Source organism: Bison bison, unplaced genomic scaffold (assembly GCF_000754665.1).
Source record: "Bison bison bison isolate TAMUID 2011002044 unplaced genomic scaffold, Bison_UMD1.0 scf7180017864322, whole genome shotgun sequence".
NCBI lineage: Eukaryota > Metazoa > Chordata > Mammalia > Artiodactyla > Bovidae > Bison > Bison bison.
Window position 1 is genome coordinate 506,209 of NW_011494894.1, and position 27,170 is coordinate 533,378.

General features: G+C 38.5%; 1 protein-coding gene across 4 annotated transcripts in view; it reads left to right on the forward strand.

The window, feature by feature from the left end:
• DTL (denticleless E3 ubiquitin protein ligase homolog (Drosophila)) overlaps positions 1-27,170 on the forward strand; it is a 91,081-nt gene that overhangs the window by 25,707 nt on the left and 38,204 nt on the right. For 3 of the 4 annotated variants that reach the window (XM_010853025.1, XM_010853023.1, XM_010853024.1), the window contains exons 11-15: positions 1,846-1,958; positions 7,744-7,833; positions 10,406-10,541; positions 19,260-20,092; positions 21,932-22,042. In XM_010853025.1, the coding sequence (XP_010851327.1) occupies positions 1,846-1,958; positions 7,744-7,833; positions 10,406-10,541; positions 19,260-20,092; positions 21,932-22,030 (1,271 nt within the window). In that variant the 3' untranslated portion in view covers positions 22,031-22,042. Of the gene's footprint in view, positions 1-1,845; positions 1,959-7,743; positions 7,834-10,405; positions 10,542-19,259; positions 20,093-21,931; positions 23,900-27,170 lie in introns of those variants that run through there. The other variant, XM_010853022.1, reaches the window with a different exon arrangement.

A 27,170-nucleotide genomic window follows, 5' to 3' on the forward strand; every position in this document is an offset into this window, starting at 1 on the left:
GATATATAGCCTTGACGTACTCCTTTTCCTATTTGGAACCAGTCTTTTGTTCCATGTCCAGTTCTAACTGTTGCTTCCTGACCTGCATATGGGTTTCTCAAGAGGCAGGTCAGGTGCTCTGGTATTCCCATCTCTTTCAGAATTTTCCACAGTTTATTGTGATCCACACAAGTCAAAGGCTTTGGCATAGTCAATAAAGCAGAAATAGATGTTTTTCTGGAACTCCCTTACTTTTTCCATGATCCAGCAGATGTTGGCAATTGAAGCATCTTAATGAAGCATTTTAAGAGCCCAAATTGTCAACAATTAAACTAATTAAAGCCAATATAGGTTTAGAAGGATTTTTTTCTATAAACTTTATGTTGGCTTTCTTAGACCAGCAGAGGGCAATAAATACTTAAGAGTTTAGTGGAAAATTTGGTCTATAGTTTTCCATTCATAGCTAAGAGCTGAGAAAGATGAACAATTATAGTTTTGGAATTGTATTCAGAATAAAGGATCCTGTTTATTTTGTGAGGATTTATCTGTCATAGTAACTCTATAATACATGTATCTGAATTGATTCATGTCTTGCTTAACTTTAACAGTTGCAGTATTTGATGTGGCAGTGTATTTGACATGCAGGGTTTTTCTTGAAAAGCTCTAAATACAAAGTTTGTTTTTTAATCCAATTTTTTATTCTAGCAAAAGGAAGAGATTTTTGTGAGTAGTTATAGAAAGCTGTTGAGTTCAGTTCAGTTCAGTCTTCAGTTGTGTCCGGCTCTTTGCGACTCCATGAACCGCAGCACACCGGGCCTCCCTGTCCATCACTAACTCCCGGAGTCCACCCAAACCCATGTCATTGAGTCACTGATGCCATCCAACCATCTCATCCTCTGTCATCCCCTTCTCCTCCTGCCCTCAGTCTTTCCCAACATCAGGGTCTTTTCAAATGAGTCAGCACTTCACCTCAGGTGCCCAAAACATTGGAGTTTCAGCTTCAACATCAGTCCTTCCAATAATAATTCTTTTTCCCCCTCCGTTAGAAGATTGCAGTGAAGTATTTTTTCCTTCCTGAACGTATCCTTAAATTTTCCAATGACCGAGATGTTTTTCCTTTAATTTCCTAGTAGAGTTCTAATGCCTGAGGCCTCAGCTTTTGGTCTCCTTAGGATGGAATTAAGGAGATTCCTAGATTGGATAGTGAGAAGTCTAAACCTAACCTAGTTGGAGTATCTTACGTATGAATATATAGTTTACCTCATTGGCCACTTCTACTCTTCAGCCTACTTAAAGTCGAGTTTAAAGGTTACCGCATCTCAGATAGACTATCCATAAATCTTAATTCTCCTTTCACTGATTTTTACCTATTCATACAACAAATGTTTGAAGATTTCCTCTGTAAAGCATTATAAAGTCTGAAGTCTAGTGAAGAAAGAAAAAGATATTTGTGAAATATATCCTTAAGAGGTTTGAAGTTAATTTAAGAGGAAGAAAGACCAATGTTTAATGCAATGGAAAAAACCTAGCCTGGGGTGGAAAGAGAGGGTCTGACAAAGGCATTTTTACTAAAGGATTGGACACTGACTCTGTTCTTCCTTTGAGAATATTTTTTGTCCCTTTCTTCTCAATAGCTAACTCCATACCAAGTATTTGGGCTTAGATCATGAGACTGGGTCTAATATAAAGCCTTTTCCTAGGATTTCCTTTCTTTTTCTGCCACTGTCCAGTTCTTTTTAAACTGCTGACTTACTTGACCATCTGCTTCATTAGTCAATACATTAATAAACTTATTAGGATATGTATACTGTCTGCATTTATTTGAACACTGGAAATGAAGTAATTTGATTTTTTTCCTTCTGGCAGTGGCTGTCTTCAGTGGACATCAGAACTCTACCTTTTATGTTAAATCCAGTATTAGTCCAGATGACCAGTTTTTAGTCAGTGGCTCAAGTGATGAAGCTGCCTACATCTGGAAGGTAAGTTACCAAACTTTAGCCTTTCTATATCAGATGTTAAGTAAAAATTGCTTTTTGCCTCTAAATACAGCTGAAACTTCACCCTGACTGTGACAAAATATATCATACTTTCACTGTATGCTTCTCAGAAATCTAAATCCATATCCTCCAGCAGATTTACAGATTATGAGGAAGTTGAGAATTCAGAAGACTGAAAAGACTCTTAAATACTTTGTCCTGCTTCCTGGAAAAACATGCTGTACTGCCTTACTGCCCTGTGTTTTCAGACTCTCATAAAATTTGGAACAGTAACAGAGCACAGTATTTGAATCCTACACGCCAGTCACCCATAGAGCCTTGCACAAAACACTTATTCAAAAATGTTCATGGAATAATTGTATTTTTTACTCTCCTCTAAGTGGGTAGTTGTCAGGTTATTAAAGTAGATGTGGCTGCTTTGTCAGTTTTGTATTTCTTTAATAGCATTATTTATTCATTTATTTACAGATTCCCCATTTCTGTTACACGAATTTATAATTTTTTGTTTTTTCATTTTAAATAGTGGTTCTAAAGCAGCTACTATAGGCTAAGAAATTTAAAGCTATTCATTTGAAGTCAAGAGGAGAAAACTGAAATACAAGTAGCATTTCCTAACCACTGGAAAAGGGCTCTTGTGGAATAATTAATTATAGAAATGTCTGAGTTCAAAGAAAAAGACCATTAAGGTGTTTTCCTAGGGCTAGAAATCGTTATCTTCTGGATTGCCCTATAGTTTCATAAATGTCATAGACATTGGTGAAATAAATGATCAAAGTCTATTGATTTTAGATTTTAGAATCATAGTGACTGAAACTTCATAGACTTGTAGGTTCAATATTATTAAATCCCTTTTCAGGAGACAGTTTGTGTCATCTTTAGTCCTGCCAACTTCTAGGAAGTCATATCTTTAATGCAGGACAAGGGTAGATCTTGTCAGATATGAGGAATAATTCTTCAGCTTAATTTCAACTAGTCCTGAGGGAGGTACTAAAAAATGATCAAATGTAACACTACCTTCTCAAAAGCTTTAGTAACAATAACCTTGATAATCACAGGGTGGAGATATTGTTCTATCCAAGATGCATTTTTGTTGACCTTGCCTCTTTTTCTTCACACATACCTACTGTATTTTTAAATAATTTTCTTATAAAATATATACTTGAGACCCTCATCTTATGGTAAGAGTTTTACATAACTTCTTGTCTATAAAATTCTTCTTACTTGAGCTTTAAACTTTATGTGACTAGCACTGATGTTTCTGTTTCATAATCTGGTCTTATGCTGCATATTTATTATCTTCTGGTTTTTCCTTCCCTCACTATCTTACCTACATTCCTTTTTCTGCTTTGGTTCCCAACTTAGCTAGAGGATTTTATTCCTACCAAGGTCAGTATCTTTTAAATTTTTTTTCTTGAAAATAAAACTGCAAACATATCAAAAAGCATTAATAAAGGATTATGCAAAAAACAACTTAGGCACTGATCATATTTTAAAATCAGTTTTTTAATTATATAGTTACGTGTGTGTGTGTGTATGTATAGTTTGTTGCCAATACTTTTGTTTGTTTTCTGGCTTTGTTTTCTTTTTTTTTTTTATTGCCGATTTCTAAAGTTCCTCTTAGCTCTGATACAAAAGATTGCTTGTTTTTGTTTTTGTATTTTTTTGTTGTTCCAGAAAATCTGGGTTGAGGGATGCTTTCTCTCCTTAAAGACAAGCAGTAAAGATACTTGGCTGTTCATTAGTAACTCATTTTCAAACGTCCAGTCAGTGGGTATCACACATGGGTGACCCTTTCTGAATTCTAGGCTGGGTCACATGTCAGTGCTGAGTGATGTGGTTCAGACATGATGTTCTCCTGCCTGTCCACACATAACTCAGTGTGCAGGTTCTGATATTTGAGATCTTGGCAAACTTACTGCTCCTAAAATGAATTTGCCTGGTGAGGTGGCTCAATTTTCCTTTTCCATGGTAAGAAAAGAGGGGTGGAATGTAGTGTGTAATTTAAAAACAGTTACACACAAGCTGAGTAGTCAGGCCATTAGGTCAGAATTCTCTCAGGTATAAGGATTTTCCTATGCCAAAAAAGCCCATGGGCACAAGAAAATGGGGTGAAAGAATGAAGTTTTAGATCTCAGGGCAGAAGAGAATGAATAGCCTTCCCGTCCTAATTACTGCCCAGCAAAAAGGAGATGTGGTTTAGTTAGGCTTTCTGACACTGAGGCCCAAGAGTAAAAACATGTAATATTATGTTTTTTTCTTGTTTAATTGCCTACCCCTTGTCCTCCCCTAACCCCTGCCCCCCTTCCCTGGTTCATTTCTGATAGAGCCCCTGAATAGTATTGAAGTGGTTATAAATAAACTGATTTGGCACCGTCATTCTACCGCTGACTGGCGAAACATTGAGCCTGACACTTTAGGAAGTGTAAATGATCTCATGGCAGAAATGAAGATTAGGTTTGGTCTCTAACGGGGCAGAGTAAGGAGGTTTTTTGAGGAAAGGTGCTGATCTTTTTTGCCTGTTCAAGTATACAAAATGTTTTATGAGGTCTGTACTTTAGGACCAGTTGCTTCTAAAGGTACCTTCATTGTTCTGAGAGTTTTACCTTAGGAATTTCTCCTGCCTTGAGTTAAGCCTTTATTCTGTAACAACTAAAATTTGTAAGAGAAGACAATTTTTTTGTGTTTTGACCTTTCCCAGAATGCATAGATGTAAATGTCCCTTGGACTTAATAGTCTCCTCTTCCTATTTAAAAGTAGAGGGAGGTTTTCAAAAGTGAAATCATGTCATTATGCTAACACTTTTATTATAATTATTACAATGAATATTATAATGAAGTGACAATAAATAAAAACATATTTGAATAAGAATCAAAGATTTAAGTCACCTGAATTTCACTAGAAGAAATTAATCTTCTTTGGAGTAGTCACCCAATATACTTTACCATACTAGGATAGTCCTCAACTGTGAAAACACTTGTTACTGATGTTCATAAAGACTTGTTGGACATAAGCTCTCATTCCAGTCTACAGCATGCCCTTCCCTCAACTTTTTCTTTTAAATTGAGATAGAATTTGAATACTGTAAAATTCACCACTGTAGTCATTTTAAAGTGTACAGTTCAATGATTTTTTTTTTTTTTTGTATAGTCACAGTATTGTGCAGCCATCCCATCTCATTCCCAGACATTTTTATCACTCCCAAACCCCATAACCTTTAGGAGTCACTCCATTCCTCCCTTCCCCCAACTTCTGGCAACCGGTAACCTGCATTCTGTCTCTGTAGATATGCCTATTCTGAACGTTTCCTGTAAGTGGAATTATATAGAGACATGATCTTTTATGTCTGGCTTTGCTTTCATAAAATTTATCCATTTTGTTATATATATCAGTACTTCATTCCTCTTTATGGAGGAATATTCCATTGGATGTTTAGACCGTATTTGTCTATTTATCAGTTGATGGACATTTAAACTTTTCCACTTTTTGGCTTTTTTAAAAAACTATTCATCTATTTATGTATTTGGCTGCATGCGCTCTTGGTTGCAGCATGCGGGGTCGTTTGTTGCATCTCACAGACTTCTCTCCAGTGAGTGTGTTGTGTGGAGTTGGTTGTCCTTCAGCGTGTGGGATCTTAGTTACCCCCCAAGGAGGAAACCTATGTCCCCTGCAGTGGAAGGTGGATTCTTAACCACTGAGCCACCAGAGAAGTCCCCACTTTTTTGGCTTTATGAACAGAGCTACTATGAACATTCATGTAAAAAGTTTTGTTTGAACATGTCTTTAATTCTCCTGGGAGTGTATACCCGAGTAGAATTGCTAGGTCATATGGTAACTAATTCTATGTTTTTAACTTTTTAGAAACCCTCCCCTCACTTTTAATGCTATGTAAGATACCTGGTTCATGGCAATCATTCAATAAATGCTGACTTTTATTGTTACTATTTTTATTCCTGCCTTATTATCAAATTATAAAAAATTTTCCAACAGGTCTATCTTTTGGGTTTTTTTTTTTTCCCTCTTAAATCCTATAGATAAATGCAGAAATGTACACACATTCTATTGGTGGACATTTTTTTTCTTGACATTTATTTTAATCTTCGATATAGACACTCAAGTTCTCCTCGGTATATGTAATGCCTAGGAGACTGAGGAAGGGACAGTACCATGAGATGATGAGCTAGAAGCAACAAGCAAGTAAATACATGGAGCAAAATAATACGTTGTTACCCGAGAGGGTCAGAAGGACATAGGATTTCCTCTTATAATTTGCTGTTACCCATCCTCCTTGGGTCTTGGGTAGAGGGAAACTTTATAGGCTGGGACCACTGAGAATTTCTGTGACTGTTGAGATCATTAGAGTCTATCTTGAAAGTCTTTTTTAAAATATGCCACCTTGTGAGAGAATGAGTTCTGTGGGATTGTAGGAGTAGGTAGCCAGTGAGATCCTTTTAGAGCTCAAAGAAAAGTCTCCTTTTCTGGTAAACTTTAATTAATCCAGCAAGGCAAATCAGATTCTGCTCTTTGTCTTTGGCTTTTTGAATCATTACATAGTGTCATTTAACCAAGGAGAGGAGTAGTAATAATTGAGTTGGATACCTTATGAATCAGTATGTCGAATCTCTTAACTACAGTCTGAGGAGTCCATTAAGTTACTTAGTCATTGTTCCAAATATTCTTCCCAGAGTGCCGCCTCCTTCTTCATACGAATGAGCAATGATTAAGAGTCTCAGGTAAATGAGAAGATAATAATTTCTCTTTTTCAAACACGTATGCTAATAATAGCTACGTGGGTCTGTCTCTCTGTGCTGTGCTGATTAATGCCCATGGCCTCTGACAGGGATTGACAGCTCTTGAATGAGACAGCTGTCAAACGCCTGTCACTAATAGCATCCAGTGAGGGAGAAAATATCATTCTTAGTCACCTGTGTAGTACTGCACAATGTGACCCTTCTTTTGTACATTAAAATGTGACAATACTTAACTTGAAAATTCAGTTTCTTTAAGCAAATGAACTGAAAATAAAATTTCAGAGAATTTTTTTTTCCAAAAAAAATACCAAAGTGCCATGTAGAATATAGCTTTTCCCCTTTCAAAATGAAGGAGTATAACTTTGGGCTTTCATAGAAGTCAGTGAGTTCTTTTGGAAGAAAGACTATCCCCTTGTCCCAAGAGATCTGCTAACATTTCTTAAGTACCTTCAGGATTTAGTTAAGTGCAGTGTTCCTGGAAGTAGCTGACTAAAGAAGATCTAAAATTTAGTCTAGGTTCCACTTGAAGTGTTATACCTAGCTGCTGAAACTCACCCTTTCAGTCTTGAATTTTAATCAAAATATGTATAACTACGACAAAGGATGAGATGGCTGGATGGCATCACCGACTCGATGGACGTGAGTTTGAGTGAACTCCGGGAGTTGGTGATGGACAGGGAGGCCTGGCGTGCTGCCATTCATGGGGTCGCAAAGAGTCGGACACGACTGAGCGACTGAACTGAACTGAAGTAGTCCTGATTTGAAATAAGAGCTGTCCTGGTATCTTACCTCATACTGTTTACTTATTTTTGCTGTTTTCCTTCTATTTTCTCAGATTAATGACAGAAATACTTTCACTGCCCATTGGGCCTCTTGTTCTGAGCTATAACTAGGCATGTCTAGGGATTTTTGGTAACAACTCTACAGCTGTCTAAGGTACAAGTATGGATAAATTTGAAGCCGCTGTCTGGAGACCTAACACTGCCCTGCTGACTTGTTTGTTTTTGATGGTGTGATAGGTCTCCATGCCCTGGCATCCTCCCACTGTGCTCCTGGGTCATTCTCAAGAGGTCACATCTGTGTGCTGGTGTCCATCAGACTTCACAAAGGTTTGTAAGCAAATCTCTGTAGCTGGTTTAAAAGATCACAGATTTGTAGATTTTCCCAATACAGACTTTTACATTTAAATAAACATTTAAAGATCTAGAGGCCATTCAGGATCTATATCATCATTAATCACACATTCTGTTTTTTCCTACTAAGTGTATTTCTTGGTTCTTTAGAGTCATTCCTTTCCTAAACATAGAATTTAAGTTTTTAACGTTAGTAAAATTTCATCTTAAAATTAAGGTGAAAAGAAAATCTAGTGAAGAAAACTAGTGTTTCTGACTTTGTATGTATTTTTAATGTGTGTTAAAAGTAACATCTTGACTGTTCTTCACAGACCAGTTTGGGTTCTCACATGCCTGAAAGTGCTTACTGTGAAGTCTTAAAATGTTTGGCTATCTGTGACTAAACTATGGAAGAAGTAACTCTAAACTGTTATAGACACTTTGAAAAGAAGAAAATATACTACTCACTTTAAAATAATTTTTTAATAGTGATACTTCAAACAAATTTTTAAAACCCGAAAGGCAGAAATTCCACATATATATAGGGATTTCATATAACAGTGTCCCCAGTTCCACTGACTCTCCCAGCCCCCCACCTTTGGTCTCTGGGTTATTTTGGATTTACCGGAAACGTTCCTTCTGTGGAGAGCTCCATTTCGTCTATTATGTTTTAAAGGTTTGTTGCCTTTTGTGCCTATCTGTTTTTCTATCTTCTAGAATCCTCTCATGGTCTCATCTACTCAGGACATCCCCGCTGGCTTTCAAGTACTACTATGGATTTGCTTATTTCTATATCCCTGTATAGCCATTTCTGTGATGAGCTCATGATAGCTCAATCATTTTTTTTTAAATCATTGCTTTTATCACCAATAATTACATCCCAGTGACATTTTCCCTCTAAGTTTCCATGTGATTTCCAGTGAAATATCTGCTTTTAATGAGGAATTTTAGAACTTGAAGATGAATTTTTTCAAATTACTCAGTTAATCATATCATTTTTCTCCATCCATTGTATATTGTCCTTATCTCTATGCACAGAAAAGACTCAAAGGAAGTAGTAGCAGGGCTGTTTTCCCATATTCATTTAACGACCACCTTTTCAAAAGGGTCTTTAAAATAATTTTGTCCCTACCCTACAATTAGGAATGTAAAATACCCACTTTAAAGAAAAAAGGTTTAGACTTTGAAACTGAAAAAACTTGGATTTAAATTCTAGCTCTGAGCTGGGAGAACGGGATAGTTAGGCAGTTAGGGAAGGTCATGTGCACACTGCTATATTCAAAATGGATAACCAGCAAGGACCTACTGTATAGCACATGGAACTCTGATCACTGTTATGTGCCAGCCTGGACGGGAAGGGAGTCTGGGGGAGAATGGATACATGTATACATATGGCTGAGTCCCTTCACTGTTCACCTGAAACTGTCACCACATTGTTAATCGGCTACACCCCAATACAAGATAAAAAGTTTAAAGTTTGAAAAATAAATAAATTCTAGCTCTGCCACTGAATTGTGGTGACCTTGGGCAAATAACTTTATTCTTATTTTGTAGATGAGGTTATTTGAGTGTCAGGCTTCTATATAATGAGTATTAAGTAAGATAATGTTAATTTTAGGACACTCAGACTTAATAGTTGCTCTGTAAGTAACAACTAGATAATAGACTATAGAACGACGGAGATCCCAGGCATCTCTTTGAGCGCTTAAATGTGTGTGTCTTCTTTTGGCCTCCCAGTAAGGAAAGGAAAACGCTGCCAGCCTCTTGGGGGCCAAGACTTAAGAGAACGTGTGTTCTTTTTTTCTCTCTCTCTTTAGTTACTGAAATAGAGAAATTATATAAACAAATGCTAGGGAACAGCTCTGGTACCAGTGGCCATTTGCCACAAGCTCTTCAAGCTGGACTTTCTCTGCCATAAAAGGCTTGGGACCAAGATCAGGAACGGTCAGATATTTTTAAAGGGGCAAAGGTTATTTTTAACTTCTTTCAGGCTAGTGAACTTGTTTTCCCAGATTGCTCCTTTACCTATCTGAAAAAGAATCTTAGGGAATCGTTTCATTCTACTTGTCACAGCATACTAGAGTCATGGGCTAAGTCAGATCTTGGGAGTGATCCCATTACTTGGAATAAGCCAGAACTTGAAGAATTCTGAAGAAAGTCATATAAATTGAATGTCAGTGACATAACACTGATCGATCACGTAAGAGAAAAACGACGTCTTAATTATGTATGTTTATAGTTATACAGAAGGTGATAATGATTTCCACTTCTTGAAAATAAAATGACATGAACCTGCTTTTATAGTAGAGCTTTAGGTTAGCTGAGAAATCACTGGTTACGAAAGTCATACCCACAGAGTATATATAAAGAAGAAACTAAAGGATCCACTTCTTTTGGAAATCTGGAATGATTTCTGAAAGCAAGGAATGAAAGTATCTGACCTTTTAGGTAGCATTTTCTATATCAGAAAGAATAATTGTCTAGTCATGAGCCCTTAAAGACATGTCTACTTTTTACTTTGTTGTGAATCTTTGATTGAAAGTTACACTCCCTTTCTGGTTCTCTGTAGATTGCTACTTGCTCTGATGACAATACACTGAAAGTCTGGCGCTTGAACAGAGATTTAGAGGAGAAATCAGGAGGAGATAAACTCTCCATAGTGGGATGGGCCTCTCAGAAGAAGAGAGAGGTGAAAGCCGACCTTGGTAAGGATCCCATGCATTTTTCTAAGTTTTTTATGTTTTTATTGGTTTAGTTCTGCAGTACAGAATGATGAGCTAGATTTTATTTTAGTATGATTTTGAAGGAAAACACCATCTTACTGGCATTTTTTCATATATATTTTCTGAACACTATGTTTATTATCTACACAAGGCACTGGAATACAGTGTAGATTTATTTCTTTAAATATTTGTTGAACATCTACTGTGTTTTAAGCACTATTCTGATTTGCTGTGGATTCTGCAGTAATCAAAACAATCAAGAATCAGAAATGAAGCTTACATATTAGTTTGAGTCAGGAAACAAGTTAAATAAAATTTGCTTGTTAGGTAGTAATACATGGATTAGGGAAAAAGGAAAGCAGGAATGGGAGAATAACAGCATGCTGTTAAAATTTTAAATTAGGTGCCCACAGAAACCTCAAAAAAAAGATGGTGCTTGAGTACAGAAAGTGAAGTAGTAAGTCATGGCGGTATGTTTGAGAACGTTTCTGGCGGACAAAACAGCAAATGCAAAGCCCCTGAAGCCGGAGCAGACCTGGCATGTTTTGTGTTCCTCAAAGAGGCTGATGTAGCCGTAATCCCTGTGGCTAAAGAGAGGACAGGAAATAGTAGTGGAAAATAAGGTTCTTGTACAATTTTGGCTTTTATTTTGATAGATAAAAAACTGTTGGACGATTTTGAATAGAGAAGTATACGATCTGACTTTCCTTGGTCATTCTAACTTCTGTGTTGAAAACAAATTGTAAGGGGATCAGGGTAAAACTGGAAGTTAATTTAAAAACTTACTGAAGTAACCTAGAAAACAATGGTGGTGACTTGGACCAGAGAGGTAGCAGACGATACAACTTTTAAAAGTCTTCAAATTCCGGATATATTTACATGATGGAGACAACAGAAGGTTCTTTGGGATCAGATATGGGATATGAGGAAGAGTTATCAAGGATAACATCAGAGTTCTTGGTTGAGAAGCTAGGATGGAGTAACCATTAACCTCTATAAGAATCACTGCAGGAGGAGCAGTTTAAGGGAGGGAACAACTGGATACATTGTTTGATACGATTATTAGATATCTAAATGGAGATGTCAAAGAGGTGGTTAGATATTTGATTCTGCAGTTGAGGGCTAGAGTTGTAAATTTGGGATTTATTATCATATAGGTAAAAGGTAGCTATATATGGAAAAGAGAATAAGTCTGGGGTCTGAGCCGTGGAGCATCCTAATATAAGTTGGGAGAGAGGAAGCAGCAAGTACAACCAGAAAAGTAAGAGAAAAACAGAATATTGTATAAAGTAAGTAAAGGGAAGAGGGATGAATTTGGTTGAATGTTTTTGGCATGCCAAGTAAGATGAGGGCTAAAAACTGACCTTTGGATTTGGCAGTACAGGGGTTATTTAGCAACCTTGGTGAGGGCAGTTTTTGGTGGTTTGTCAGTGGCCCGGTTAGTGTTGTTCAGGAGGATAGAAAGAGAGGAGGCTCTTTCAAGGAATCTTGCTAGAAAGCAAAGGAGAACAATGAAATGGTAGAGGATGAAGCAATGTTGAAGTTTGTTTTTAGTGAGAATATAGCATTTTGTATGTGATTAGAAGGATCCTCTAGTCCAGGAGAAAACTGATGCAGGGAAATTTGCTGGAGCAGTTTCCTTGACTGAGGGGATGATCTCAAATATACAAGATGAAGAGCAGGCCTGTGCCAGGGGTGTGGATTGTTCGTCCATAGTGATGAGAAGGCAGAAATAGACGCACGGCAAAGGTAGGTGGAGAAGTGGGAAGGTCAGAACTTGTGGAAGTTTCCGTCTTCTTAGTGACATTGGAATCAGGATCATCAGCTGATTAAGAATAAGGACTAGCGGAAGAGGTGATAGAGATTTGACGAAAGAAAAGAAAGTCTGAAATAGTCACATAGAGAATGAAGAGCAAATAGGCCAGGGAAATATGATTGTTGAGCGAAGAATCAACCTGAGGCTACTACTACTCCTTCATTGAAAATGAGCAGTCGGTATGGTTGTGTGTCTGCTGCACAGGTACAGGCAGACTGTAGGTGGAAAAGTTGGTTTTAATCAGGGATGTGGTTTAAATCCACAAGTATGAAGTGAGTGGAGGGCCAAGGGAGTTGAGGACAGATATACCATCAGAGTTAAACTGGGTAAAGAGGGAAGTGAGGATATAATTGGGCTGAGGGTAGAAGCGGTAGGGTCAGTGAACTGAGCGGCCCCTGGGCATGAAGAGCTGATGGCACTGGAGTGCTGAAGAGAACTGGGAAAATAGGTGGTGGTTGAAATTGAGATAGTGGAGGATTTTAGTAGTAATGGAGGTACTGGTAGTAATAAGGCCAAGGAATAAGAGTGAAAGGACAAGGCTGTTGTAGAAGAAGAAGGTCAAGAAAATGAGAAAACAGGATATTGAAAAGATTATGAATGTGGGTTTTGTCTGAACTGACGAGTAGAATTAAAGAGAGTGACAGGGAATCAAGAACAAAAATCCAAGCACTGAGCCAGCCAAAGGGAATCCACACGTTATCAATAGATAGTCATAAGCTTGAAATTCCAGCTTAAAACTTATGTCAGCCGTCAAGGCCTAAGGTAATGAGGATTTGAGGGTGAGAATATATGCTCATTTTTCTACTGACTTGTTTAGTCTTTTATAAGATACCTCAAGCGTAACTAAACTCCAGAGGAATCTTTCACTCTAAGTCTACCTCTATAAAGTGTTTAATTTTGGTTTCTGCTTTCTTTAAAAAAAAATTTTTTTTAAGTGTTGATACTTTTAACAAGTCAACTAACTCTACAGGGCTACATAAGGTAAATAGCATTCTTTAGATACCCTACCATAGTTCCCTTTTCCCAGGGTGACAACTTCAAATCTTTTAGCTAATTTTTTGATACTTATTCCTATATCTCTAAGTAATATTTGTGCATTTCTATCTCTTATGGGATTTTTTGTTGTTGCTTCAGCATTATCTATTGACATCTTACTCTGTGAGATGAGCACTTAGCTCTTTCCTATGTCCCCATGATTACCAAACCTCTGCACACTCAACATTCCCCTAGCTTCCCAACATAGGGTCATAATTTTGGTTAGATCGAGAGTTATTACTATCATTGTATTTTCTATTCAGAATTTAGCTAAGTGGTAACTAGTTGTTTCTTTTTATTTCCTATACTTTTTTTTCCCCTTCAGACTTAAAAAAAAAGTCAAGATATATTCGCATACCACAAATTCACCTGTTTGTACAGGCCAGTGTTCTTCAGTATATTCAGAGTTGGGCAGTCAACATAATCTAATTCTAGTCTATTTTCAAGGCCCAAAATAAGGCTTCCAGTGTCTCCATAACCTTGCCAGCACTTGTTATTATTTCTTTTTTTAAATTATAGCCATCTTACTGATTGTGCAGTGGTATCCCACTGTGGTTGTGATTTGTACTGATATTTTCATGATGGCTTATGATGTTGAATATCTTTTCATGGCCTATTGGCCATTTATAAATTTTCTTTGGAAAAGTGTCTATGCAAATAAATCCTTTGCCCATATTTTAATTGGGTTATTTGTCTATTGTTTTTATTGTTGAGTTTTATATATTCTGGATATAAGTCCCTTGTCATATAATGATTTATAAATATTTTATCTTATTCTGTAAGTTGTTTTTTCATTTTCTTGATGATGTCCTTTGGCACACAATGTTCTAATTTTGATGAAGACCTGTTTATCTGTTTTTTTCTTTTTGTAATTTGTGCTTTTGATGTTGTATCTAAGAAATCATTGCCTAATCCAAAGTCACAGAGATTTATGTCTGTATTTTCTTGTAGGAGTGTTTTAGTTTTGGGGCTACTGTTGATTTTGCGTTTATTTTTGTGTATAGTATGAGGTAGGTAAGGGTCCAAATTCTTTTGCATGTGGATAGCCCATGTTCTCAGTATCATTTTTTAGAGAGACTATTCTTTACCCCATTGAATTTTTTCAGCACTCTTGTCAAAAATCAATTGACCATAAATGTAATCTTGTCAAAAATCAATTGACCATAAATGTAAGGATTCGTTTCTGGAGTCTCAATTCCATTCCATTGATCTATAAGTCTGTCCTTATGCTGTTACCACATTGTCTCGATTACTGTACCTTGTAGTAGGTTTTAAAAATCAGAGATTCTGAGCCCTCCAATTGTCTTTTAAATTTTAAGATTGTTTGGACTATTCTGGGTCTTACATTTCTATACAAACTTTAGGACGAGCTTGTCAATTTCTGCAGAAATGGTCAGCTGGAATTCTGTTAGGGATTTCATTGAATCTATAGATCAGTTTTGGGAGTATTGCCATCTTAACAGGATTTTCTTCTGATTCATGAACATGGGATGTCTTTCTGCTGCCTTGTCTTTTAATTTTGCTTCCTAATTTTGAAAAAAAGAAAAGAATTATATAAGGGAAAAAGTCATCAACCCCCCCAACACTCATACACAATTTTAGTTAACATTTTGACTTATTTTTTAGATTTTACCCCTTTATCCATAGAGATTTTTTTGTTAACTGAGTCATGCTACGTATACATTTGGATTTCTTGAAGATTTTTTCACTAAACATGATATTCTAAGCACTTTCCTTGTTACCTTTTTAGCAAAACATTTAAATGTTCCATAGTTTACCTAGCTCTTCTCTTATAGTTAAACATTTTATTTCCAGTGTTTTGTGGGGGGTGGGGGAATGGTTTTTTCTAAATTTAGGGTCTTCATTTCCCATTAAAATAGGTTCCCAGAGGTGAAATCTCTGTGTTAATGACTATAAACATTTTTGAAGAAAAATATGTTGTCTTTTAACTAGGTATTTCTAGGTATTAATTATTCTTAGTTTTGGAAACTAAGTCACAAAAAAGTTACATATGTTGACCGAATTTGTACCATATTAATAACATTTAGCCATTATTAAGTATTAGCATAGTTGTTCTAAAGACCTATTTATATTATCTCATTTATTAGTAATTCCCCAAACAACCAAACCTGAAGCTCAAGGAACTTAGATTTGCTTAAAGTCACACAGCTGTGAAGTTATAATAGAACCAGTTCAGACCCTTGCAGTCTGATTCTAAAGCTCATGCCTATAGTACTGCCTCCTTTAGAACCCAGCACAAGAGTTTAGATGAAGACTGGTCCAGGAATTAGACCTAGATTTCTGTTTCTGGGTAATGCTAGAGTTACTCTGAAGAGCAGGAAAGCAACAGCTTGACACAGGGACCAAAGGCTGGTGCACTGGCCGTTCAGGCCTTTACGCCAGTTCCCAGCGACAGACTGGCTGTTGCTAATCACACTGCCAGTTTGAAGATTATGTTCCTCTGCTTGCCCAAGCCTCTAATAGCCACCCCAACCCTTCACTGCTGTCCTGGATTGCCTGTCTTCTCTTTTGGCCCTTTTAAACTTACTAACTGGCAGGCTTTGAATCGCAACACACAGCCCCATTCCCTTCTGTCCTACTTTTCCCAGTCAGCACCTGCTCCATTACTTGCTATTCTTTTACTGTTTCAGCCAGCGATCTCAGCACTGTCAGGCCAAGGGGTTCTCTATCCTGTCTGTGCATCAGAAGCACTTGTGGAGCTTTTAAACAATTTGTATGCCTCCAGAAATTGTTAAGTAGGCCTAGAGTAGAGACCAAGTACATGTATTATCATAAAGCTCCAAATGAGTCCGATATGCAGCCAGACTGAGAACCTCTGCTAGGTATCACTGAGTGAAAAGATGATTATCTTAAAAAGAAGGAAATGTTAGCTGTTCTATCTCAAGTGCTTGCTGTAGACTTAAAGTCAAACACAGTACTTACACAATCTGTTCTTTGATGGCTGGAACTTGACCCTCATCCCTGTCGGCAGTAATGAAATTTAACAAACATTGTTTAATAATTCCTTGCTAGGAACTACAGCAGCACTAGACCTAAAAATGAGTAAATCATTATCACTTGCCCTCTGGATGCTCATAGTCTAATCCAGGAGGCAGCTACAAAAACTATAGTATATTGTAAACATTTCACCCAGCTATGTAAACAAAAGGGTTTGAGAACTTGCTTCCTGTGGGAGAGGAAGAAAGAAGTTTGTGAAATCTGCACAAAGGAGTTAATAACACTGTCATCAGAGCCTGGAAAAGAAGGGGTGGACTTGGCAAGAAAACCACGTGAACAGCGAGATGTGACAGTGCACACAGCTTGCTCAGGAAGCTGCGCGTCGTCTCCTGTAACAGGATCCTCGGGGCAGAGCCCCTGATCAGACTGAGAAGGTAGGGAGAGGCCAGATGGCAAACCTTCTAAAGAAAGGAGCTCCAAATGGACTGATGATTAGTGAACTCTATAATTCCTCAAAGGAACCTACTTTCATGAAGCTTTTAGGGCAGTAGCCCAGTCTGTGCCACCATGTCATCAGATACCATGCAGCACTTAGGGTCCATAGGAGTTGGGGCTGCACTTAGTAGATGAAGAACTAAAGGCATGCTGTGTTTTAAGTCTAAAGGCCAATGTAGTGACTCGTATACAGCTGTTAAAAAGGCTGGATTGCATCTAAGTGTACTTCTGTGAAGAGGTGTAAAGAGAAGAGAAGATGTTCAGAGAAGAGAAAATTGCAGAATGTGTATGTGTGTGTAATCTTTAAGTGTGATATACATATACCTTTGTGAGTGCTAATAGGTACATAGAAAATAGTGGAATACACAGCAGCATGAGAGTGAAATGAGATGGTTGAAAAGAAGACCTTTTGCTTGTTAACTTATTCCCCTCTGTAGCTGTTCAGAGAAGGGAAGGAAAGAAAAAGAGAAGAAAATTGGATGATAACATCCTGAAGAGGATACAGCTTTTCACATACCAGATTTTCCATTGGCCTTTAGTAGACACTTCAGATTTCTGCCACTGAAGTGTCAGAAACATATATTTGGTTTGTCTCTGGCCCAACTTTTCCTTCTCCCTGAATCCTGCCTTAGAATCTGCATGTTGTAAGACCCATGGTATTTTAGGACTTTCTGCCCTAAACATACTCTTCAGCTCAATTTAATGAAACTGATAACTGTAGGGGCTGTGCATTGACTGTGGACCTGCACTGAGGAGTGAAGCAAATGAAAGCTTCTTTCTCCGGAAGTAGTAACAGTACTCAGGCTCTAGAAACATGAGTGTGAGAGCCATCACCAAACGCCACATGCTGCTGCTGCTAAGTTGCTTCAGTCGTGTCCGACTCTGTGCGACCCAATAGACAGCCCACCAGGCTCCCCCGTCCCTGGGATTCTCCAGGCAAGAACACTGGAGTGGGTTGCCATTTCCTTCTCCAATGCATGAAAGTGAAAAGTGAAAGTGAAGTCACTCAGTCGTGTCCGACCCTCAGCGACCCCATGGACTGCAGGCTTCCAGGATTTTCCAGGCAAGAGTACTGGAGTGGGGTGCCATTGCCTTCTCCGAAACACTGCATGGACTGGTCCTAATCATTAACCCCCCTTCTATAGCTTGTTATGATGACATGGGGCTTTCTAGTGATGATCTTTGTTGAAGAAGCTGTATCACTTTGTCTCTAAACATACCGTTGATGAGAAAAGTTTAGACAAAAGTCAGTTTGTAGAACTTCTCTGTCTCAAGGATAGGCTGTTTGAGTAGGGAAAAGCAGAAAGTAAAATGTACAGGAAAACTAACTGACCAGAGTTAGGACTTGTATTTATTTGAGTATAAATACAACTAAGTAGTTAAACTGAATTAAACATCAGAGTTGTAGTACTGGGTAACTGAGAAATAAATGCCTTTTCCTTGTTATCTGAAGACTGGAACCCTTTTTCAGAAATCTGGAAAGCTCGGGAGAGTGAGAAAATACCATGTCTGTGTCAGGTCCTCAGGAGGAAGAAACACGAGGTTTATGCGAGTTTGCCTGAAGTACTGGTCCTGGCCTAGAGACAAGGGGCAGGACAGATGGAGCAGAGTGCTCCCCACAGTGTGATTCGTTTTGCATCGCATTTTGGAAACGTTCTTTGCCATTGTTTGCCTGTGGAAAATCATAAATTGTATATTAAGGTGGAAGGCACACGAGGCCTGATAACCTTAACAAGTAATTGATGGGACTACCTTTGTGGAGATTAAAAGCTATCTCCATTGAACAGATGTGGAAACGGGCGAAGAGGTGAACAGTTGTACCCAGGTGACATAGTAAGCGATTATGCGGGAGTGGAGACCTGTGCACTCCTGACGTGCGGTGCCTCTCTGGCCCAGCATTGCTTAGAAGCATCACAGAAATACTAAGAGCAGCACTACTTAGGGAAAACAAAGTGTCGTTAACAACCCTGATGTCTTACTGTTACCTTAGAATACTTTGTAGCTGTTAGAAATGGTACAGATCTGTGTTACTGTGGGAAATGTTCATGATACATTAAGAAGCAGGTTACTAAGTATCTTGTACATCTTGGTCCCATTTTTATATAGAAAAGCTTGAGAGATATCATATGCATAAGTATAAAAAATGGTTCACCTGGATGCTTTTAAATTCTTCTTTTTCTGTATTTTCTAGACTTTTACAAGCATATGTTTTACAACAGGGTGTCTTAGGGGCTGGCAGTTAGGAAATGGGAAGAATCAAATGATTTATGTGATCCACACTGGGAAGTCAGCCCCTGGATGATTAAGTTAGCTATTGATATAATTTTCTTTGATGAGAACCCCGGGATATTCTGTAGCTTTCACCTCTGATTTTTGTGACCTCTTTGGTTTCTCAGTGGCAGTGCCCAGCAGCCAGAGCACTCCGGCCAAAGCACCCAGAGCAAAGAGCAGTCCGTGCACCTCCTCCCCGTCGTCGGCAGCCTGTGCTCCGAGCTGCGCCGGGGACCTGCCCCTCCCTTCAAATACACCTACCTTCTCTCTTAAGACCCCTCCTGCCAAGGCCCGGTCTCCCATCAGCAGAAGAGGCTCTGTGTCCTCCGTCTCTCCCAAGCCACCCTCATCTTTCAAGATGTCCATTAGAAACTGGATGACCCGAACGGCTTCCTTATCACCACCCGTCACTCCACCTGCTTCCGAAACCAAGATCACGTCTCCCAGAAAAGCCCTCATACCTGTGAGCCTGAAATCATCCCAGGCAGTGGCTTGCTCTGAGTCTAGAAATAGAGTAAAGAGGAGGCTAGACTCCAGTTGTCTGGAGAATGTGAAACAAAAGTGTGTAAAGAGTTGCAGCTGTGTGACTGAACTTGATGACCCCGTTGAAAAGCTTCATTTGGATCTGTGCTGCCTTGCTGGTGCCCAGGAAGACCTTGGGAAGGACTCGCTAGGTCCTACCAAACCAAGCAAGATCGAAGGAGCTAGTATGAGTGTCTCTGAGCCTCCTTCTCCTGCCAGTCCTTATGCTTCGGAAGGCTGTGGAACGCTACCTCTTCCTTTGGGATCTTGTGGAGAAGGCTCTGAAGTGGTAGGCAAAGAGAATAGCTCCCCAGAGAATAAAAACTGGTTGTTGGCCATGGCAGCCAAACGGAAGGCGGAGAATTCATCTCCACGAAGTCCATCGTCCCAGACCCCCAATCCCAGGAGACAGAGCGGAAAGACTTCTCCAGGCCCGGTAAGTTGGCAGCGATAGAAAATGCATTTCCTAACTTGGCCAGGGCAGGCACAGATGCCTTCTCAGAAGTCAGAATGCTTTTTTTTTTTTTAAGTAAATCTTTTTATTCCTAGGATCACCAGGTTTAGTACATAAAAATATAGGACAAATATTGCATGGGACATATTTATACTAAAAATTTTTCATACTGCAATGTTATTTGTTTGAATTTCAAATGTAACTGCATGTGTCCTGTATTTTCTTTGGCAATCCTATTTACTCCAATTAAAATCCCTTCTGTCAAAGTCCATACCCCTCAGCCCTTTTGCCCAATTGTTTAAAGCCTTCTTCGTCCTCTAGGATATCAATTCAAAAATAACTTCCTTCTTTGTTTGACATTATTCCCTCCCACAACTCCTTGCTTTTTAAAAATCTGCCTCACCACCCCCCAGCTCCTGCAACCTCTTTTTATAGATTTCCCTCCCCTTTTTATAGAGAAAGCTATAATTCATGGACAAGTTGCCAACATCCACAAATAGATTTTGATTTTGTAATTACAGCTTATGATTATTTAAAATAAAGCAAAATTAAGATACTTACAAAGCAGTTTTAAGTGCAGAATCCTTCTAGAGTTATATGGTTTTTTTCCAGTCTTTTATGATCATCTTGCTCACACTGGTATTTTTGGCAACTCACCTGTATCTCCCTTTTTTTAAAACATTCATCTTAATTTTACCTATCTTTTCATTAAACTTAGATAATTTCAAAAACAGATATTGCTGGCAGAAATACCTTTGTGAACCTTGAAAAGCTTGACTCATAATGATGGAGGCAGAAGTAGCTGTGAGCATTGGGTGAGCTGTGGGCACCAGTCAAAGAAAATAGAAAGCTTCTGCTAACTCAGGTTGCAAGTTAAGGATGGAGGCAGGTTAAGGAAGTTTCTCCCGTAGCTCTTTCTGTATTAGCGAGAAGGTGGAAGAATGAAACCTGATCCAGGTATCATGACCAGTAAGATCTGCCCTTATAAAGGGCAGAGATTGGATAACCTTAGGCCAGTACTAATTTAACAAATGTTCATAACCCCCTCCTACTGTCAATAAGCCTATCCCCTAATTTTAGGAAAGATAAACTAGAAATATTTTAAAGATTACTTCAAACACAAAGTCCAAGGCCTTGCTATAGAGTATAAAGGGGAAAAAAGGCTGTAAGGAGTCTCTTCTCTCAGAATTCGCACTGTAGGTAATCTTTGCCCCTAGCCAAAATTCCTATTTTTTTTCAAGGGAGCTGGTCTGAGTTATGTGTTAGCAGAAAAACAATTTCAATAAAAAGTTATTTTCATGAATGTGTACATCTTAAGGGCATTTTAAAAAATAGTCTAAATAAATAGATAAAAAATATCTAAGATATTTCTGGCTTTATAATTTCAACCTTTTGAAGCTAAAGTTTCTTGAAAACATTTTTTTTCTTTATGTACATGTTGATAAAGACTTCAGAAAAGGGTAGTATCTGCCATTTGAAATACCTATCTCGTTTGTAAATTTGGAAGGCTTATTTACTCATTTATATCAAAGAGGATGGTAATTGTAACCTCTTTGGTTCCTATTATGAGGCTTAACTGGTACATATTTTCCATTCACATGAAAAATCTGTTTTCTTTTCATGCATGCTGCCTTCAGTTTTTCTATATTTGGTACAAATCAACCAAAAGAGACATTGCCATCAAGTAATTGAGACTGAAATCTGGCTACATAAGCAAATTTCCAGGCATCCTAACTTAAAATACCCATAGTGATAACTTGCTGAGGTAATAGCTGAACTTTATCTTAGAAAATCTCTGAAATCTGAACTTTCTTCTTCTAGGTCACCATTACTCCCAGCTCCATGCGGAAAATCTGTACATACTTCCATAGAAAGTCCCAAGATGACTTCTGTAGTCCAGAACAGTCAACAGAATTATAGATTCTCATCTGAGTGAGTTAACTGAAGCTTGATTCATTAAAACAAGATAAAAAATTCAAGAGTGACTCTAACTCTGGTTTTAAGAAAGCTACCATTTCTTCATGTTTAGTGAAAATCGTTTCGACTCCAGAGTTTACCTAGTCTGGTTCCACTACCATAGTTATGTGCAGCTTCCTCAGAGTGAACGCTTTGTTTAAATTTCATGGAGTAAGTTTGCCACTCTGTAACATTTTGAATGATGCATCTCAAATGATGTATCTCCTGTACAGTAGTGACATCCCAGTTTGTAGAGGCAAAAAAACCAACAAGGCTTGTCTCTTCTGCTCTGAGACTGCGCAGCTGAACGCCTCTGCAGGCCACAGCAGGAGGCCTGTCTGTGAAGGTCGACTGCCGAACGGGACCCTGGGTCTCTGCTGCCTCTAACACAGTAATACAGTTTCACATAAAATATATAACCTTTCACTACGTTTTTCTGGATTTTTTTAAGTATGTGGTTAAATACGATTTTTAAGATAAGTACATTTATATTGATTCAGTATTAAAATACAATCTCTTAAGTTAAAATTATCTTTATTTTAAAAACAGCTATAAATGTCAACTTGTTGGCGAAACTAGAACACTAGCAACGTTTGTCTTTTCTCCCCCCAAATATATATCCCGTATATGATCTGAGGTTTTCAATTTTTACTAAGCAATCTACTGCGTTTCCAACCCAACTTCATGTTATGATTTTTGACATTTCCTGGAGGAAGATGTTTATAAAATCAGTAGTCATACGCTGAAGCTGGGGTTTGAATTTAGTCTTTGGTTTTTTAGGGGCTGCTACTTTAAAAAAAAAAAAAGCTATCAAATTTTAAGAAAAAGTATTGATTTCTTATTGATATTTTTATAAAAGTGTAAGTAGTTCCTATACTGAAAATCCAGAACCTAAAAATTAAATCTTTGCTTTAACTTGATCTTTTGGATTCTCTTCATATACTAAAAAGCAGTGATTGTCTAGTAGAGCCCTGAGCCAAAAAGTCGTGGAATTTTCTCTATAGATATTTAACATAGAGTATATAGATGACTCTCAGTTAATAATGTGCAAAATATCTTGAATATCTCTTACCTTAACAGTTATGTATCAGTAAGCTTGAAATGAACCATTGTTTTCTATTTTAGCCCTTTGTAACCTCATAGAAACAAGCTTCATGTATTTTCTACGTACTATGTCCTTAGAAGGGAGTCCCCTTCCACTCATGAAACTTGATTCATTTTATCCATTTCCCTAAGGACTGTGTAGACTTTATTCATATATTCTGTCATTTTAAAATGTATTCTTAATTATAACTCTATAATTCCTTTGATTCTTGTAAATTAAGCTGTATCTGCAAAAACTACATAGGTCAATTAAGCATGGATTCTCCTGGTTTTATCCAAGGAGAAAAGTAAATAAAAGGCCACAGAAATGCTGTTTTTGAAACAAAGTATGGCGTAGCATTAACTGAATGTTTAAGAACTCTAGTTATATTTGATGTTTGATTTTTGAGTGTTCAACTATGGGAAGGTGTTATTTATGACCAATACCTGCCAATAACACTGTCTCTCTTGATTTGAAAGCCTGTGACCCATGAAGAAGAGAACTAAAGTAGATGATTTTCTTCTTTGTGTCTCTGCTCATCTCCTGACAGCTCTACTGAGTGAAATTGGGGATAAGTATGGCTGTCAGAAACTGCTGAGGGTCTAATGGGTGTAACATTCCCACTTGGAAAACTAGTACTTCAAATAGGTGCTGAAGGTCAGTGAGCTAAGGTAATAAGCTAATAATTATCCCTACTTGTGTCCCTGTCAGACTTTGAGCTGCTTCTGAATAAAAAGCCTTTTACCTGATCTGGTGTTCTTTCCTGAGCTTTTGCATTAACCTAGAAGCAGTCTGTCTACACAAAAGAACTATAATAGTAATCAAGAATCCCTTCTACTTGTTCATTGAATAAAATTTATTTATTCCCAAGGACATAATCTATCTAGCTCAGGCTGAAAGAAGTTTTAATACCTCTTGCTTGATCAGACCTTGAGCATTTAAGATGGCTTGGATTACTTGATAACAGAGGGTGGAGTGATGTAGTTCTTTTTCTAAACAAGTATTTCCAGCCCAAGCTTTTCTATTTGAATACACTCCAAGCACTGTTACTACAAAGCTGTGTTAGAGTTTCCTTTTGACTGTTTCAACAGGGGCTCTTAATTTACTTTTGGGAGGGTTGACTAATTAGTCCTTTAAAATGCCTCTTAATCTAGGCTACACTTTTAATTGGTGATAAAACCATGTGTAGCTGCCTCCAGGGTTGCAGAAGGCAGATTCAGCTCACCATCCTTATCCCCAGCCTTAATGACTTAAAACTTTAAGACTTTTTTTGGGACACCCTGAATAGGAGGCATTTTTTAAAACCTCAACTGTCCAGTATGGATGTCTAGAGATAACTTTGAGAGAGAGAGAGGAATAGCGCTTCCCCAGTGGCTCAGGGGGTAAAGAATCTGCCTGCAGTGCAGGAGACACAGGAGATGTAGGTTCAATCCCAGTCAGGGGATCCCCTAGAGAAGGAAATAGTAATCTGCTCCAATATTCTTTCCTGGAAAACCCCATGGACAGAGGAGCCTGGCAGGCTGCAGTCCAAAGGGTCTCAAAGAATCAGACATGACAAAGCATGCAGGCACGTCGTGCTCTTGTATAGGTCACACATATCAGTTTAACGTGTATTTTGAGAACCTGTTGTAGCAGACACACTGCCCTTAGGTCTGTTTTTCTGCTACTCCTAGTCCCTAGAGGGACTGGACTTCCTCTCACACTGTTCTTAAAGCAAAGGCCCAGCAGCCTCACAAAGAGAATCGGTTCCACAGCTAGATGGTGGGGGCATCATCTTACAGAGGTGCTTCGGAAGAGACCCTGGGAGAGGGTGTCAACTGAGGGGAGGGTGTCGACTGAGTTGTGTCCTCCTTGGGGCAGTGCAGCAAAGCTCTGCTTCGTCATTCTATGAAGGACCGCATTGTGACCCAGCTGAGCATTGCACCGCTTCCCACACATGTCTTCCGAGGAGATTCTCTGCCTGCCCTCAGTTTGGGTCATGCCACATCACAGATTAACCGGTTACTCATTAAAGTCTTAGGAGTTGTGGGAGAACCAGTATTAGGCATGAGCTCTTCAGAGGTTGCTTGGAAGTTACAGGCAGGCCAAACACAGCGTTTTGTTGGATGTGAAATGAGTCAAATACTTCATTAGATCCAATGCCAAGAATACATGCCCAGCTTGTTATAAGGGACCCACTTTATCGTTTAAAGTGGTAGGAAAAACCTGTTTTTATTTCTGAGCTACGTTTGAGGGCATGTTGCAAAGTGTAAAGGTCATTAAACAATGATGTAAGGTGAACTCAGCCTTTAAAAACATTGCTGGGCAGCCTGTTGGGATCAGTATGCCTGCGGCAGATAGGTACAACACAGATGAGAGCTGTTACATTATTGAAGCACAGGCTTCTTCCATCCCCAAAGCTCCTCCCTCCCACTTCCCTGCTAAGCCAGGGAAGAGGACTTCAAAGATATATAACCAGGTTCTTTATTTTGAATTTCAAAGGTTTAATACTCCATTTATACCCAGTTTCTCTTTAATTTCCTTAACTTGCTACATGCCCTTTCCTGTTTTGACATTCAAAATAGTTCAAGCCATTTTGTAGAATATGAATAGTACATTTCAAATGCCTTTGATTGGAAGGTATTCAATTCAGCCAACACTTATTTATTCATCACCTGAGTGCCAAGCCCTGTGTGAGGCACCTGGCACAAGAACTCTGCAGAGTTCTTGCCTTTACTTTTAAGTTGTCACAGGAGTCACTTTATATCTGTGGCGCTTCAACAGGCCAAAGCCACCATTTGAGGGACACAGGCAGATATCAGATTTTCAAGTCCTATGAATGAAGTCGTGAGCAGCTACAATGTAGCAAGTGCTGGCTAGATGCGGACTTACCTGCAGCAGCTTCATTCACTGGCCACTTAAACCATCTTTAACTTTTCATGAGGATAGCAGGAAATGCTATCCTCATGAATGTTTTTGTTTCAAGTGTTTTGTTTTTATCTGATGACATTTTAAAAATATTTATTTGGCTGCGCCAGGTCTTAGTTATAACATATGGGATCTAGTTCCCTGACCAGAATTGAACCCAGACCTCCTGCATTCAGAATGTGGAGTCTTAACCACTGGACTTTTGGGGAAGTCCCCTCATGCATGTTTCATATATTCTTTACAACCTTGTTAAATAACAGTTAAAAACATGATCTCTAGGCTGAGCTGCCCAGCTTTGGTTTCCAACCCTAGCTGTGTGACCTTGGACAAGTTCCTTAACCTCTCTGAATCAGTTTCCACGGGCTGTGTGGTTATTACAAGTGCAGCTCCTAGGACAGTGCCTAATAGCACATAATAGCTTAAATTTATTGAATGATTACTGTTAGCTGTTCCCATAAGGTAGGGAGGGCAGGGGTTAACTATTTTTGATAAACGGATAGACAGGTTTAAGTAACTTCAGTAATTTCTGACTTATTCCTATTCCACTACAGTTGTAAGTCTCAAAGTTACGGGAACCAAATCAGAATCGCCTGGGAAGCTTTAAAAAAAAATGTCTCCTGGGTCTCCTAGTCTTAGCATTTTTCAAAAGGAGCAAAGAGGACTCTGGGGAAAAAAATTTCCTTTTCCCCACATATTTGAGGTAAATGACTCTTACCAGGTATATATGAAAAATACAAGGTTATTTCCTATACTGGCTCAGCCACAGTTTAAAGAGGCTATCATTTGCAGATCTGTATCCTGAACTCAGCAAAGACATTGCTCACACCAGGCCACTCTCCCATTTTCTGAAGGCTGCGCTCATTTTTGCTACATTGTTTAAGATGTGTTGGCCTTTAGGGAGGAAGCTGCTGCTGCTCCGCTCTTAGAGCCAAGTCTTAATCGCTTGTTCCCCTATTGTGTTCCCTGGCCGGTGAGAGAGGAGGTGACACTCAAAATAGGCCATTCTGCTCTGTCAGTCCCTCTGATTTTCTAAGAAAGGTAGTTGCTGAACATCTGGCTGAGAAGTATCCTGGAACTCTAGATTCTTTTCCCTCGTTTTAATGAGATCTTCCC